This window comes from Drosophila simulans, unplaced genomic scaffold (assembly GCF_016746395.2).
Source record: "Drosophila simulans strain w501 unplaced genomic scaffold, Prin_Dsim_3.1 Segkk28_quiver_pilon, whole genome shotgun sequence".
Classification (NCBI taxonomy): Eukaryota; Metazoa; Arthropoda; class Insecta; order Diptera; family Drosophilidae; genus Drosophila; species Drosophila simulans.
The window spans coordinates 51759-68949 of record NW_025416824.1 but is presented as its reverse complement, the minus strand read 5'-3'; the positions used below and the strand labels follow the sequence as shown (position 1 = coordinate 68949).

At 39.0% G+C, this 17191-nt stretch overlaps 2 protein-coding genes across 2 annotated transcripts; both read left to right on the top strand.

Annotated features, from left to right (window-relative positions):
• Positions 1-10232: 10232 nt before the first annotated feature.
• LOC123327408 lies at positions 10233-10959 on the top strand. The gene is made up of 2 exons (XM_044923819.1): positions 10233-10669; positions 10941-10959. Exons 1-2 carry the CDS (start codon positions 10281-10283, stop codon positions 10957-10959), a joined length of 408 nt encoding a protein of 135 aa, XP_044779754.1. The 5' UTR covers positions 10233-10280.
• A 2023-nt stretch (positions 10960-12982) lies between these two features.
• On the top strand, positions 12983-14219 carry LOC123327407. Its single transcript, XM_044923818.1, has one exon. The coding sequence runs from the start codon at positions 13006-13008 to the stop codon at positions 14179-14181; it is 1176 nt and encodes a 391-aa protein (XP_044779753.1). The 5' UTR covers positions 12983-13005; the 3' UTR covers positions 14182-14219.
• The last annotated feature ends 2972 nt before the right edge of the window (positions 14220-17191 follow it).

Sequence of the window (17191 nt, the reverse complement as noted above, 5' to 3'; positions counted from 1 at the left end):
TACGCAGTCCACTCGGACCGCATTGAATCGGTCCAAAAAAACTTCTTACTTTTTGCCTTGCGGCGCCTAAATTGGGATGCAAACCATATATTACCTCCTTATTCCAGTAAACTACTTTTAATTTACCATCCCTAGCTAACCGTAGAACTATTCTTGGAACAGTCTTTATTTGTAAGCTTATTCGTGGGGATGTTGAGAGTCCCGACTTGATTAGTCGGCTTAACTTCTCGGTTCCAAGTAGATTCACTAGAAACTATATACCCCTTATCATAAATCATTGTAGATCTAATTATGAGTTACATGACCCTTACAGAGTTTTATGTTCTGACTATAATAGACTTTATCCTATTATCTGTAATCTTGAATCTCTGCCGCTATTAAAGCAATCGATTTTATCTTTTCTATTACATAATTAGATCCTACTAACACTAATATTTAACATAGTTTTTCCACATTATATTCATTTCCTCGTTCCTATTCTATTTTTTATATCGCGTCTATATCTTCTCGCGAATCGAGCCGTACGATACACGGCAGCGCCCCTCGGTCGGTTGGGCGGGAGGTGTGGCCGTGGGACCCGTGCGATACCGAAAAATAACAATAAACTTGTAATGGTTTTGTTTTAATTACATGTACCCTCTGGGAACAAATAAGCTAGATGACCTGCGATGTAGTTTCAGGAGCTGCTTGGATGTAAAATCAGCACAAATGATGTCGTTAATCAAGGACCAAGGAATAAGAGGTTTGTATTTAATAATTCGTTATATTTTTAAAATAAGTTCTTATGTTGTTTTAAAAATCGACAATCAAAATCAATAAATATTTAATATTAAATAGCGGTTAACATGAAATTTATAACAATTGCTAATAGATATACATAACAAAATATGCTATTGTGAAAGTTATAATGGTTTAGTTTCAATTATAAGTTCCCTCTGAAAGCCAATACGCTAGATAACCTACGATGTAATTTTAGGAGCTGTGCGAATGTACAATCAGCGAATAGGATGTCATAAATGAAGGACAATAGAATAAGAGGTTTGTATCTAAATAATTCCATATATATTTATAAAATAAGTTCTTATTTTGTTTTGATAATCGACGATCAAAATCAAAAAATATTTAATATTAATTAGAGGTAATTAACTAGCAACATGAAATTTAAAACATTTGCTAATAGATATACATGACTAAATATGCTAAGGTGAACACAAAATTTACTTCATAAAAATTATAACAATATCGAATTTAATATAAAATTCCAATTCGTAGGAAATCTACGTCCCAGAGACGGTATTTATGAATTGATGACGTGGTCCATTTGATATTAAGTCAGTTCTATTCTTGGCCACGTCATCCTCAATGCTAATTAAAACTAATGCCCATGCCCAATATCACTAAACTTGTAATGGTTTTGTTTTAATTACATGTACCCTCTGGGAGCCAATAAGCTAGATGACCTGCGATGTAGTTTCAGGAGCTGCGCGGATGTAAAATTAGCACAAAAGACGTCGTAAATCAAGGACCAAGGAATAAGGGGATCGTATCTAAATAATTCGTTATATTTTTTAAATAACTTCTTATGTTGTTTTGATAATCGACAATCAAAATCAAAAATATTTCATATTAATTAGCGGTAATTAACTAGCAACATGAAATTTAAAATAATTGCTAATAGATATACATGACTAAATATGCTAAGGTGAACACAAAATTTACTTCATAAAAATTATAACAATATCGAATTTAATATAAAATTCCAATTCGTAGGAAATCTACGTCCCAGAGACGGTATTCATGAATTGATGACGTGGTCCATTTGATATTAAGTCAGTTCCATTCTTGGCCACGTCATCGTTAATGCTAATTAAAACTTATGCCCATTGTGTTTACAAATAACACTAAACTTGTAATGGTTTTATTTTAATTTCATGTACCCTCTGGGAGCCAGTAAGCTAGATGACCTGCGATGTAGTTTCAGGAGCTGCTTGGATGTAAAATTAGCACAAAGGATGTCGTAAATCAAGGACCAAAGAATAAGAGGTTCGTATCTAAATAACTCGTTATATTTTTAAAATAAGTTCTTATATTGTTTTGATAATCGACAATCAAAAATATATCATATTAATTAGCGGTAATTAACTAGCAACATGAAATTTAAAATAATTGCTAATATATAATAATAATATAATAATAATAAAAATAACATGACTAAAGACGCTAAGGTGAACACAAAATTTACTTCATAAAAATATTGACTATATCGTAGTTAATATAAAATTCCCATTCGTAGGAAATCTACGTACCAGAGATTGTATTCATATATTGATGACGTGGTCCATTTCATATTAAATCAGTTCCATTCTTCGCCATGTTACCGTTAATTCTAATTAAAACTTATGCCCATTGTGTTTACCAATAACACTAAACTTGTAATGGTTTTGTTTTAATTTCATTTACCCTCTGGGAGAAAATAAGCTAGATGACCTGCGATGTAGTTTCAGGAGCTGCGCGGATGTAAAATTAGCACAAATTATGTCGTTAATCAAGGACCAAGGAATAAGGGGATCGTATCTAAATAATTCGTTATATTTTTTAAATAACTTCTTATGTTGTTTTGATAATCGACAATCAAAATCAAAAATATTTCATATTAATTAGCGGTAATTAACTAGCAACATGAAATTTAAAATAATTGCTAATAGATATACATGACTAAATATGCTAAGGTGATCACAAAATGTACTTAATAAAAATATTGACAATAGCGAATTTAATATAAAATTCCAATTCGTAGGCAATCTACGTACCACAGATGATATTCATATATTGATGACGTGGTCCATTTGATATTAAGTCAGTTCTATTGGCCACGTCATCGTTAATGCTAATTAAAACTTATGCCCATTGTGTCTACAAATAACACTAAACTTGTAATGGTTTTGTTTTAATTACATGTACCCTCTGGGAGCCAATAAGCTAGATGACCTGCGATGTAGTTTCAGGAGCTGCGCGGATGTAAAATTAGCACAAATTATGTCGTTAATTAAGGACCAAGGAATAAGAGGTTCGTATCTAAATAATTCGTTATATTTTTAAAATAAGTAAGTACTTATGTTGTTTTGATAATAGACAGTCAAATCAAAAAATATTTAAAATTAATTAGCGGTTATTAACTAGCAACATGAAATTTAAAACACTTGCTAATACATGACTAACGATCCTGAGGTGAACACAGACTTTACTTCATAAAAATATTAACAATATCGAATTTTTTAAATAAAATTCCAATTCATAGGAAATCTACGTACCAGAGATGGTATTCATAATTGATGTTTGATATTAAGTCAGTTCCATTCTTGGCCACGTCATCGTTAATGCTAATTAAAACTTATGCCCATTGTGTTTACAAATAACACTAAACTTGTAATGGATTTATTTTAATTTCATGTACCCTCTGGGAGCCAATAAGCTAGATGACCTGCGATGTAGTTTCAGGAGCTGCGCGGATGTAAAATTAGAACAAAGGATGTCGTAAATCAAGGACCAAAGAATAAGAGGTTCGTATCTAAATAATTCGATATATTTTTAAAATAAGTTCTTATGTTGTTTTGATAATCGACGATCAAAATCAAAAAATATTTAATATTAATTAGCGGTAATTAACTAGCAACATGAAATTTAAAACATTTGCTAATAGATATACATGACTAAATATGCTAAGGTGAACACAAAATTTACTTCATAAAAATTATAACAATATCGAATTTAATATAAAATTCCAATTCGTAGGAAATCTACGTCCCAGAGACGGTATTCATGAATTGATGACGTGGTCCATTTGATATTAAGTCAGTTCCATTCTTGGCCACGTCATCGTTAATGCTAATTAAAACTTATGCCCATTGTGTTTACAAATAACACTAAACTTGTAATGGTTTTGTTTTAATTACATGTACCCTCTGGGAGCCAATAAGCTAGATGACCTGCGATGTAGTTTCAGGAGCTGCTTGGATGTAAAATTAGCACAAAGGATGTCGTAAATCAAGGACCAAAGAATAAGAGGTTCTTATCTAAATAACTCGTTATATTTTTAAAATAAGTTCTTATATTGTTTTGATAATCGACAATCAAAAATATTTCATATTAATTAGCGGTAATTATTTAAAAGCGGTATTTAATATAAAATTCCAATTCGTAGAAAATCTACGTCCCAGAGACGGTATTCATGAATTAATGACGTGGTCCATTTGATATTAAGTCAGTTCCATTCTTGGCCACGTCATCGTTAATGCTAATTAAAACTTATGCCCATTGTGTCTACAAATAACACTAAACTTGTAATGGTTTTGTTTTAATTACATGTACCCTCTGGGAGCCAATAAGCTAGATGACCTGCGATGTAGTTTCAGGAGCTGCGCGGATGTAAAATTAGCACAAATTATGTCGTTAATCAAGGACCAAGGAATAAAAGGTTCGTATCTAAATAATTCGTTATATTTTTAAAATAAGTAAGTACTTATGTTGTTTTGATAATAGACAGTCAAATCAAAAAATATTTAATATTAATTAGCGGTTATTAACTAGCAACATGAAATTTAAAACACTTGCTAATACATGACTAACGATCCTGAGGTGAACACAGACTTTACTTCATAAAAATATTAACAATATCGAATTTTTTAAATAAAATTCCAATTCATAGGAAATCTACGTACCGAGATGGTATTCATAATTGATGTTTGATATTAAGTCAGTTCCATTCTTGGCCACGTCATCGTTAATGCTAATTAAAACTTATGCCCATTGTGTTTACAAATAACACTAAACTTGTAATGGTTTTATTTTAATTTCATGTACCCTCTGGGAGCCAATAAGCTAGATGACCTGCGATGTAGTTTCAGGAGCTGCGCGGATGTAAAATTAGAACAAAGGATGTCGTAAATCAAGGACCAAAGAATAAGAGGTTCGTATCTAAATAATTCGATATATTTTTAAAATAAGTTCTTATGTTGTTTTGATAATCGACGATCAAAATCAAAAAATATTTAATATTAATTAGCGGTAATTAACTAGCAACATGAAATTTAAAACATTTGCTAATAGATATACATGACTAAATATGCTAAGGTGAACACAAAATTTACTTCATAAAAATTATAACAATATCGAATTTAATATAAAATTCCAATTCGTAGGAAATCTACGTCCCAGAGACGGTATTTATGAATTGATGACGTGGTCCATTTGATATTAAGTCAGTTCCATTCTTGGCCACGTCATCGTTAATGCTAATTAAAACTTATGCCCATTGTGTCTACAAATAACACTAAATTTGTAATGGTTTTGTTTTAATTACATGTACCCTCTGGGAGCCAATAAGCTAGATGACCTGCGATGTAGTTTCAGGAGCTGCGCGGATGTAAAATTAGCACAAATTATGTCGTTAATCAAGGACCAAGGAATAAGATGTTCGTATCTAAATAGTTCGTTATATTTTTAAAATAAGTAAGTACTTATGTTGTTTTGATAATAGACAGTGAAATCAAAAAATTTTTAATAATAATTAGCGGTTAACATGAAATTTATAACAATTGCTAATAGATATACATAACAAAATATGCTATTGTGAAAGTTATAATGGTTTAGTTTCAATTATAAGTTCCTTCTGAAAACCAATACGCTAGATAACCTACGATGTAATTTTAGGAACTATGCGAATGTACAATCAGCGAATAGGATGTCATAAATCAAGGACCATAGAATAATAGGTTTGTATCTAAAAAATTCGATATATTTTTAAAATAAGTTCTTATGTTGTTTTGATAATCGACGATCAAAATCAAAAAATATTTAAATTAATGAGCGGTAATTAACTAGCAACATGAAATTTAAAACACTTGCTAATACATGACTAACGATGCTGAGGTGAACACAGACTTTACTTCATAAAAATATTAACAAAATCGAATTTTTTAAATAAAATTCCAATTCATAGGAAATCTACGTACCAGAGATGGTATTCATAATTGATGTTTGATATTAAGTCTGTTCCATTCTTGGCCACGTCATCGTTAATGCTAATTAAAACTTATGCCCATTGTGTTTACAAATAACACTAAACTTGTAATGGTTTTATTTTAATTTCATGTACCCTCTGGGAGCCAATAAGCTAGATGACCTGCGATGTAGTTTCAGGAGCTGCTTGGATGTAAAATTAGCACAAAGGATGTCGTAAATCAAGGACCAAAGAATAAGAGGTTCGTATCTAAATAACTCGTTATATTTTTAAAATAAGTTCTTATATTGTTTTGATAATCGAAAATCAAAATCAAAAATTTTTCATATTAATTAGCGGTAATTAACTAGCAACATGAAATTTAAAATAATTGCTAATAGATATACATGACTAAAGACGCTAAGGTGAACACAAAATTTACTTCATAAAAAAATTGACAATATCGAATTTTTTAAATAAAATTCCAATTCATAGGAAATCTACGTACCAGAGATGGTATTCATAATTGATGTTTGATATTAAGTCAGTTCCATTCTTGGCCACGTCATCGTTAATGCTAATTAAAACTTATGCCCATTGTGTTTACAAATAACACTAAACTTGTAATGGTTTTGTTTTAATTACATTTACCCTCTGGGAGCCAATAAGCTAGATGACCTGCGATGTAGTTTCAGGAGCTGCGCGGATGTAAAATTAGCACAAATGATGTCGTTAATCAAGGACCAAGGAATAAGATGTTCGTATCTAAATAGTTCGTAATATTTTTAAAATAAATTCTTATATTGTTTTGATAATCGAAAACCAAAATCAAAAAATATTTCATATTAATTAGCGGTAATTAACTAGCAACATGAAATTTAAAATAATTGCTAATAGATATACATGACTAACGATGCTGAGGTGAACACAAACTTTACTTCATAAAAATATTAACAATATCGAATTTTTTAAATAAAATTCCAATTCATAGGAAATCTACGTACCAGAGATGGTATTCATAATTGATGTTTGATATTAAGTCAGTTCCATTCTTGGCCACGTCATCGTTAATGCTAATTAAATCTTATGCCCATTGTGTTTACAAATAACACTAAACTTGTAATGGTTTTATTTTAATTTCATGTACCCTCGGGAGCTAATAAGCTAGATGACCTGCGATGTAGTTTCAGGAGCTGCGCGGATGTAAAATTAGCACAAATGATGTCGTTAATCAAGGACCAAGGAATAAGATGTTCGTATCTAAATAGTTCGTAATATTTTTAAAATAAATTCTTATATTGTTTTGATAATCGAAAACCAAAATCAAAAAATATTTCATATTAATTAGCGGTAATTAACTAGCAACATGAAATTTAAAATAATTGCTAATAGATATACATGACTAAAGACGCTAAGGTGAACACAAAATTTACTTCATAAAAAAATTGACAATATCGAATTTTTTAAATAAAATTCCAATTCATAGGAAATCTACGTACCAGAGATGGTATTCATAATTGATGTTTGATATTAAGTCAGTTCCATTCTTGGCCACGTCATCGTTAATGCTAATTAAAACTTATGCCCATTGTGTTTACAAATAACACTAAACTTGTAATGGTTTTGTTTTAATTACATGTACCCTCTGGGAGCCAATAAGCTAGATGACCTGCGATGTAGTTTCAGGAGCTGCGCGGATGTAAAATTAGCACAAATGATGTCGTTAATCAAGGACCAAGGAATAAGATGTTCGTATCTAAATAATTCGTTATATTTTTAAAATAAGTATGTACTTATGTTGTTTTGAGAAAAGACAAAAAAATCAAAAATTTTTAATATTAATTAGCGGTTAACATGAAATTTATAACAATCGCTAATAGATATATGTCGCAGCGTTGGCATTTTCTTGCTCCTGATCTTCCATATTGGCAAGTAAACTGTTCGAGTGAAGCGAATTCCAACAGGCGTGCGCGATCGTCTGTATGCAACTGATCGTATTTTCTACGCATAGATCTATCCTTTACACACGCTAGCTGGACTACACTAGGCGACAGCGCGACAACGCCGTCGCCTCACTCGTAACGGTACTTTGGCGCCAGTCATATTCTACGTTGTAGTCAAATTCTAAGAATGTCCTCACGATATACCAAACTCATTGCGCAGCTGCGTCTTGCAAGCACAGTGGTCAAGCCATGTTAATAATATGACAGACACGTACAGTGGTCAGAATACATCCGTAATGCGACATATACATAACAAAATATGCTATTGTGAAAGTTATAATGGTTTAGTTTCAATTATAAGTTCCCTCTGAAAGCCAATACGCTAGATAACCTACGATGTAATTTTAGGATCTATGCGAATGTACAATCAGCGAATAGGATGTCATGAATCAAGGACCATAGAACAATAGGTTTGTATCTAAAAAATTCGATATATTTTTAAAATAAGTTCTTATTGTTCGAGTTACGGGGTTTGGACTGTCACCCGCTCTCCGCTCCCTCTTACGTTCACCACTCCCTCTTACGCTCTCCCGCTCTTCACCACAGAGTCTCCGAGGAGTCTCCGCTGCGCTTGGGAGAACCCAACGCATTAGAATAAGCTTTAGTGTAAAACTAACCACGATTAATAAAACATACGCCCGGTCGCGACCGCGCTAATTCTACAAGTCTTCGAGTGTTTTTTCGAGTGGTCTTTTTTTCAACAAACTAGGAATTTTCCAGGACCAGCACCCCCCATCACCCCAACATTTTGGTCCTTCGAGCCGGATATCCTGGATTTTTCAAGTTTGTCCTTCAGCGACCAACTTATAAGATAAGTACGAAATCTCCATACCTTTTAATACCGACAAAAGGCAATTAAAGGAAATTACTATCTATTATCCATTTTCACGGGCGCCGCCATATTACCCACCGTTCTAAAATTCTAAGTCCCATTTTCCGAATATATTTAAATATTCATCCGAACAGTGCAAAATTCCAAATGTGGAAAAGTGAAATTAATTTGTGCCAAGTTCAGTGAAAATTTCTAAAGTCCAAAGCTCTGCCAAAAGTGGCAAACATTCCGTTCTCGTTTCACTGTGTCCAACGCAAGCCAAATTCTTTTCAACACATTTGTTTTGCTTTAACTCCGCAGTCCGCTCAATACAATTTGCTCTGCTATACATACAAACTACAAACAACACATACCCGCTGGCCATTCCAAGGAAAATATTAATTAAATATTTTCCCGCCATTTACCCATATACATTGCATGCATTACATCTCCATATACATACATATACATATACATTTCCATATACATACATATACATATACAACTCCATATACATTACATATCGTACCGACATACATTGCGCAGATTATCTGCATTCCCTTTAACCAAAGTTTACCAAAGTTTAAATCGCCTGTGTCTCAAGTGCCGAGGCGGAAAAGGCGTATAACCAAAGTTTACTAAAGTTTAGATTGTTTCCCGTCGGCAAATCCAAACCACAAATAAAATTTATTCCAAGTGCCGACGCGGAAAAGGCGTTTTATTTTCCATCAATGTTTTTCGGTAAATTTCCAAATTAATTTCCGAACAATAAATAAATTTTAAATTAAATTAAACATTTTCAATATTTATTAAATTATTTTTTAATTTGAAAGTTTTCAAAAAAAATAATTATCGATAAATAAATAATACGACCGCCATATACAAGTCGTTCACCCGACAAATATTTCCTTTTCTTATTGCTTGGATATGTTTGTGGGTGTTTTAGAAGTATTTACAACGCGGAGAAAAGACTTCAATTCCAGTCATTCCATGTTCTCCGTTTCCAGTTGTAAATAAAAGAATAAAATTTTCTTCGTTCTAATAAACATTTTATATCACCGTGTTCCACATTCCAAGGGTTCCAACCGTAAATAAGGTGGACCCAATTACCATAGATCACAGGTCATTTATACAATTCGCTGTTCACTCCGAGTCACCTGTCCGATTAGTCTAAACTACGGCGTTTCCACTTCGTAAGTTTTACACCACTTAAATTATTAAGTGCAGTCTGAGGAATCTGTCTACTTTTTCAAAAGTGTGACAGGCTTCCCTCCCATTTCGCATTTCTTCGATTATGCCCATCGGGGACGATAAGAAGAAATTGTCCGCTGACAAGCCCAGGTCTATTTTTTCACCACAAGGGCCCAAGAGTCCAAGAATCCCAAGCATTTCGGTGAGAACGCCTGCGCAGATTTCCGACGACTGTGCTACCCCATCCAAAGCCACAGTACAGCGCACAGCTAAAAATATGGCTGCTTCAGATCTAGCGCTAGCCAAATTCATTTCGGTTTCTGACCGCTTAAGCGAATTTGAGGCTCAGATCAACACTCCGGAATCCGCAGCTCCAACCATCACGATGCTTGGCGTCCGTCGCGACCAAGTCCGAACCCTATGGGACAAGGTTGAGAAGGAATACGATCTCTGCTCAGAGTGCCTTGTGTCAGCAGGCGAAGCGGCAGTAAGCACCATGCCTATTCTCAAGGTTAAATACAGTTATTGCTATTCAGTCTATGAAAGGTGTGTTGCCCAGCTCGTTGATAAAATCGAGCAGGGCACTTCTCAGTCCATCCCAACCGCGAACGCTGCGCCCCAGGCCTACATTTCCTCTGGCTGTCGGTTGCCTCCATGCGATACAGAAGTTTTCGCAGGCGACTATCTTCGCTGGCCGATTTTCCGGGATCTTTTCACAGCCATTTATATTAATAATCCACGGCTGACTCCGGTTGAAAAGTTATTCCACTTAAATGCCAAAACAAGTGGCGACGCGCATGCCATAGTTTCGATTTCGCCTCTCACCAACGAGGGTTTCCGCTCTGCGTGGGAAAACCTGATAGAGCGTTTCGAAAATAAACGATTGTTGGTAAACAGTCAATTGAAAATACTGTTTAATGTGCAGTCGATACCACAGGAATCTGGGCCGGCCTTGAAGGTACTGCAAAGTACTGTTCAAGGTTGCTTGACTTCCTTAGAACTGTCAGGCATCAACACTGAGAACTGGGACTGCCTGCTGGTATATCTGTGCTCATCCAAGCTCCCGAAGATAACTCTCTCCTTATGGGAGCAGTCGCTACATAAGAAAGCCGACATCCCGACATGGGGAGAGCTGAACACCTTCCTCACAGAACGTCATCGAACCCTAGAAGCAATCGATGATGTGAGACCGTCCGTAACGAGTCAGTCGCATTCCAAAGCGATGAGCTCAAGTGGGCCCTCTAGAAAACTAAATTCCTATGAGACGAAAGTGGCTCCAAAATCGAAAAGTTGCGACTTGTGCAACAAGGAAAACCATCCTGTCTGTGTATGTCCGCGTTTTCTCCAAATGTCGGTTGACGACCGGTCAGCCTACATTAAACGGAAGCAATTATGCTTAAACTGTTTTGCAAAGGGACATCAGCCTCGTGAGTGCAAAAGCATGCACAATTGTTTTACTTGCCGTGCCGGCATCACACGTTGTTGCACCGAAACAATGCCATTCCAGGTGGTTCAAGCCCAAGTCTCGGGCCTAAACCAAACAGTAGCTGCTCAGTCCAAGAAGCTCTGCAGTTTCACCATCCGATCTCCGACTAGGCCCGCGTTGCACTTGGAGACGACGGCCTATGTCCTCCCTCAACTAGCCGGAAATCTGCCTTCCTACCCAATTCCGCAAAATTTCCTTTGGATCTTCCCGATTTTCCACTGGCGGATCCAAAATTCTATGAGAGCGCACAAATAGATGTACTTATCGGAGCCGACATCCTGCCTTCGGTGCTTCTGAGTGGAGCAAAAACCAACATCTGTGACTCTCTCTTGGGGCAAGAGACCATTTTCGGCTGGGTACTAACTGGGCCAGTGTCAGCCTCAGCCCAAAGCAAAATTTCATCTTTTTCGACACAGATCTCCCACGCGTACGATAATTCACTGGACAAACTCCTCACAAAATTTTGGGAGGTGGAGGATATACCAACAAAGTTGGTAAAAGAATCCGATTCCATGTGCGAGAAGAATTTCCTTCAAACGACCACGAGAAACGAGTGCGGCAAATATGTCGTTACTCTGCCTTTTCGCGACCCAGAACATATCGGTTCCGGGCTAGGGCATTCTAGGTCTTTCGCGTTGGCTCAGTTCTTAAGAAATGAGCAGCGTCTAAAAAGAGATGAGGCCTTGAAAGCGAGAACATGCGACAAGTTCTTCCTACGCATGATTGCAACGCCTATTATATGCCACATCACGCCGTCTTAAAACCGGAGAGCGTAACTACTAAACTCCGTGTAGTATTCAATGCCTCCAGCCCATCATCGAATGGTACCAGTTTAAATGATATCCTTCATGCTGGCCCTGTCTTACAGTCCGACTTGACCATTCAAATTCTGAAGTGTCGCTATTTCCGATACGTGTTCAACGCCGATATCGAGAAAATGTATCGGCAGATCTGGGTAGATCCGAGACACACTCCATTCCAGCGAATACTTTTCCGTAACAATAGAGGGGAAATCAGAGATTTCGAACTGAAAACAGTAACCTTTGGAGTCAATTGCGCGCCTTTCCTGGCGATCCGAGTACTGCAGCAGCTAGCAGCTGACGTAGAACTCAGCCATCCAAAAGCTAGCAATGTCATTCGAAATTTCATGTATGTGGATGATGTTTTAGCCGGAGCGGACTCCACGGAAGAAGCTCAGCTCATGGTGCAAGAGCTCCGAGACGCTCTGAATTCTGCCGGATTTCCATTGAGGAAATGGACCTCCAACCAAAAGGAAGTTTTAGCGGCCATTCAGAGCAACCATCTTTTAAATACTGATTTTCTCGAGATCGATGCAGAAAGTACTGCCAAAACCCTCGGTATTCGCTGGAAAGCAACCTCCGACGAATTCTTCTTCGTCCCGCCAGAGTTGGCTATCGAAACGTCCTTTACAAAACGCCAAGTCCTGTCCCAAATTGCCAAATTGTTCGACCCTGCCGGCTGGTTAGCGCCGTTTATCGTTCGAGCCAAAATTTTCATGCAGGAGATTTGGCTGCAGGAACTTGGGTGGGACGAAAACATTCCAAATGAGCTTTTTCAGCGATGGCTGAATTTTCTTCAAAGTTATTCAGTGTTAGAGCAGATACGCATTCCACGCTGGCTATCGTTTCGTCCAGATTTCAAGGTCGAGCATCATGGCTTTTGCGATGCGTCGCAAAAGGCTTACGGGGCGGCCATATATGTCCGCGTAGAAGTGGGCAGCACCATTATGGTGCAACTCCTGACCGCGATAACCCGGGTAGCACCAGTCAAAACGGTTTCGCTCCCAAGATTGGAGCTGTGCGGAGCGTTATTGCTTTCCGAAATGGCTGCAGCCATCATTCCGCAGATGCCTACGACTACCTCCGAACTTTGCTGTTGGACGGACTCCACGATAGTGCTTGCATGGTTAAGCAAGCCAGCATGCCAGTGGACCACATTTGTAGCCAATAGGGTGACGAAGATCGCCCAGGCCACAAAAACAGAGAATTGGTCTCATGTTCAATCTGAGCATAATCCAGCAGACCTGGCAAGTAGAGGAGTTTCCCTCCAAGATCTAGCCGATAGCCAGTTATGGTGGCACGGACCGACTTGGTTGCAAAATCCACGCAACCAATGGCCAACTCGGGTCAACGCTCCGGTGACCGAGCTGGAGAAGCGTGCTCTAAAAGTCCATCTCGCAAAAGCTCCTTCTGAAGAGTTGTTGGCACGTTTCTCCAAGCTAGAGAAAGCTTTACGAGCCCTTGCTTATGTTTATCGCTTCATTCAGCGGTGCAGGAAGCAGACATCTCCATCTGATGTGCATCTACTGGCCACTGAAATCGCCGCCGCCGAGCGGTTCCTAATTTCGAACACTCAGCGCAGAGAATTCCCTGTGGAATATCACTGCCTAAGTGAAAAGCGTCCAGTGCCAAGTTCAAGTGCCATCCTAAGCATGAACCCGTTTCTAGATCCGCAAGGACTGATCAGGGCATGCGGCCGTGTGGCGGCTTCCGAAAGCCTTCAATACAATGAACGCCATCCAGTGATTCTTCCGTACAACTGCCTGCTTTCTCGCCTCCTTGCGAATTTCACGCATCGCATAACTCTCCATGGTGGTAACCAGTTAATGGTGCGCCTCATCCGGTCGAAATACTGGATTCCGAGAATCAAGAACCTGATGAAGCAGTGGTAAATTCGTGCAAAGTATGTGTGATCCACAAAAAGCGGTTGCAAAGCCAACTGATGGGTGTCCTGCCCAAAGAAAGAGCATCGTTCTCCCGACCATTCACGTATACTGGCATGGATTACGCCGGTCCGTTCGATATAAAGAACTATACGGGAAGAGCATGTCTTATTACAAAGGGGTATGTGTTAGTTTTTGTTTGTTTCTCCACCAAGGCCATCCACTTAGAGCCTACATCTGACTTAACGACCGAGAAGTTTCTTGCCGCTTTCTCTCGTTTTGTATCCAGAAGAGGGTGTCCACGTCAAGTCCAGTCAGACAATGGCAAAACCTTTGTTGGCGCTGCCACCCTGCTTTCCTGCGATTTCCTTCAAGCCGTAAAAGAGTCGGTGACGAATGCCTATATTCATCAAGAGATGCAATGGCAATTTATTCCTCCGGGAGCACCCCATTTGGGAGGCCTTTGGGAAGCAGGCGTAAAAAGCTTCAAGACGCTATTTTACAAATGCACGGCCACACGAAAATACACGTTCGAAGAGCTCTCCACGCTCTTGGCAAAAATAGAAGCGTGCCTTAACTCCAGTCCGCTCTCTCCTATGTCTGAAGATCCGACAGACTTGCTGGCTCTGACGCTAGGGCATTTCCTTGTCGGGGGACCCCTTATGTCCACGGTGGAACCCGAAGTAAAGGGGGAACGAAATCCCTTCTTAATCGGTGGCAGCATTTGAAGGCTCTCCATCAGCAGTTCCGTGTGCGATGGAAAGAAGAGTACCTCAAAGAACTCCACAAGCGTTCTAAATGGCAGGCCCCGTACAAAAATCTACGCATCGATGACATGGTCGTCATCAAGGACGACAACTTGCCCTCTAATGAGTGGCGGCTCGGCAGAATTAAGTCTGTTTTCCCAGGAGCTGACGGCAACGTCCGTGTAGTAAACATCCGTACTGCACGTGGAGTTATTAAACGTCCAGTGGCAAAAGTGGTGCTTTTGCCGACGGAGTCTTCCGAATCTCCACAATAATAGGCGCCCCTCTCGTCCTTAGTTGTAGTTCACTATCACTAATCATCCGTTATTTTTCATTTCGTTTTCGATCTCCTTTGGACATTCGACTACGCGCAGCATGGCTCCTCGTCAACAAAACGCACGCAGTGCTCGTGCCGTGGAGAGCAGACGTACCCGAGGTATTCAATCCTACCGATGCCGAGTCTGCCGCGGTCCATCCTCTTCGGAAGTGCGCGAGGTCCTAAAGCTCAGCGCTGAAAGCGTTTGCGAGCAGTCCTCATTAACCAATACTGCGCCAATTGCTTCGCTCACGAGCATTCCACGGGAGACTGCCGAAGCGGTGATCGTTGCAAGAAGTGCGACCGATCCCACCACACGCTGCTCCACATGCACGAGCAGGTTAGCTCGTTGTCGCGGTCGCGAGCGCGCTCGCGTCGCCAACCGGTGCCAACCCGGCAAGCAGCTTCGGCCTCGTCCCAACGTTCCGCCGGCACAATCCGCCAACTCAGCGTAGGAGTTCACCGCCACGACGACCGGAATCGACGACGCCAGGCCCATCGCTCTCGTCGCTGCTGCAACGCCACAGCGTGAACATCCTTCCACAGCGCTGGTCAAGTTGGAGACCGGGACGAAGACCTTCGAGACCGCAGCACTTATCGATCCGTGCAGCCCCATGAGCTGCATCGACGCTTCGTTGGCGTCAGCCTTTAAGCTTTCGATGACCAATGTTGGCGACGAGAAGGTCAGCACGACGACGATTCGCTCCAGGATCGACGCGAACACGAAGCTCGAGGTCGTGCTCAAGATCGAGCCCAGGGTGCGGATCCGTACACCTGTCCGGGCATTGAGCGACACCGTAGTGTCCAAGTACAGGGACATCATGCTGGCGGATGACGGGTTCCATCGGCCTGCTACCGTATCCATGGTCTTAGGAGCAGACATTTATCCTAAGGTTATCCAATCCGGATTCCTGACCTTTGACGAGGAATGCCGGTCGCTCAAAAGACCGTGTTTGGGTGGATCGAGTCCGGGTCCTGCAGCTTGCCGTAGGATGGCTATGTTGCAACCCCAGTGATTGCAAGGGGGGCGGAATGTTCGAGTTACGGGGTTTGGACTGTCACCCGCTCTCCGCTCCTTCTTACGTTCTCCACTCCCTCTTACGCTCTCCCGCCCTTCACCACAGAGTCTCCGAGGAGTCTCCGCTGCGCTTGGGAGAACCCAACGCATTAGAATAAGCTTTAGTGTAAACAACCACGATCAATAAACATACGCCCGGTCGCGCCCGCGCTAATTCTACAAGTCTTCGAGTGTTTTTTCGAGTGGTCTTTTTTCAGCAAACTAGGAATTTTCCAGGACCAGCACCCCCATCACCACACTTATGTTTGTTTGATAATCGACGATCAAAATCAAAAAATATTTATATTAATAGCGATAATTAACTAGCAACATGAAATTTAAAACACTTGCTAATACATGACTAACGATGCTGAGGTGAACACAAACTTTACTTCATAAAAATATTAACAATATCGATTTTTTAAAATAAAATTCCAATTATAGGAAATCTACGTACCAGAGATGGTATTTATAATTGATGTTTGATATTAAGTCATTCCATTCTTGGCCACGTCATCGTTAATGCTAATTAAAACTTATGCCATTGTGTTTACAAATAACACTAAACTTGTAATGGTTTTGTTTTAATTACATGTACCCTTGGGAGCCAATAAGCTAGATGACCTGCGATGTAGTTTCAGGAGCTGCGCGGATGTAAAATTAGAACAAAGGATGTCGTAAATCAAGGACCAAGGAATAAGAGGTTCGTATCTAAATAGTTCGTTATTTTTTAAAATAGTTCTTATATTGTTTTGATAATCGAAAACCAAAATCAAAAAATATTTCATATTAATTAGCGGTAATTAACTAGCAACATGAAATTTAAAACACTTGCTAATAGATATACATGACTAAAGACGCTAAGGTGAACACAAAATTTACTTCATAAAAATATTGACA

Excerpts from the sequence above, each read along its gene's own strand:
- LOC123327407 (XM_044923818.1), top strand. The coding sequence starts at position 13,006 with ATGCAGGAGATTTGGCTGCAGGAACTTGGGTGGGACGAAAACATTCCA.
- LOC123327408 (XM_044923819.1), top strand. The coding sequence starts at position 10,281 with ATGGCTGCTTCAGATCTAGCGCTAGCCAAATTCATTTCGGTTTCTGAC.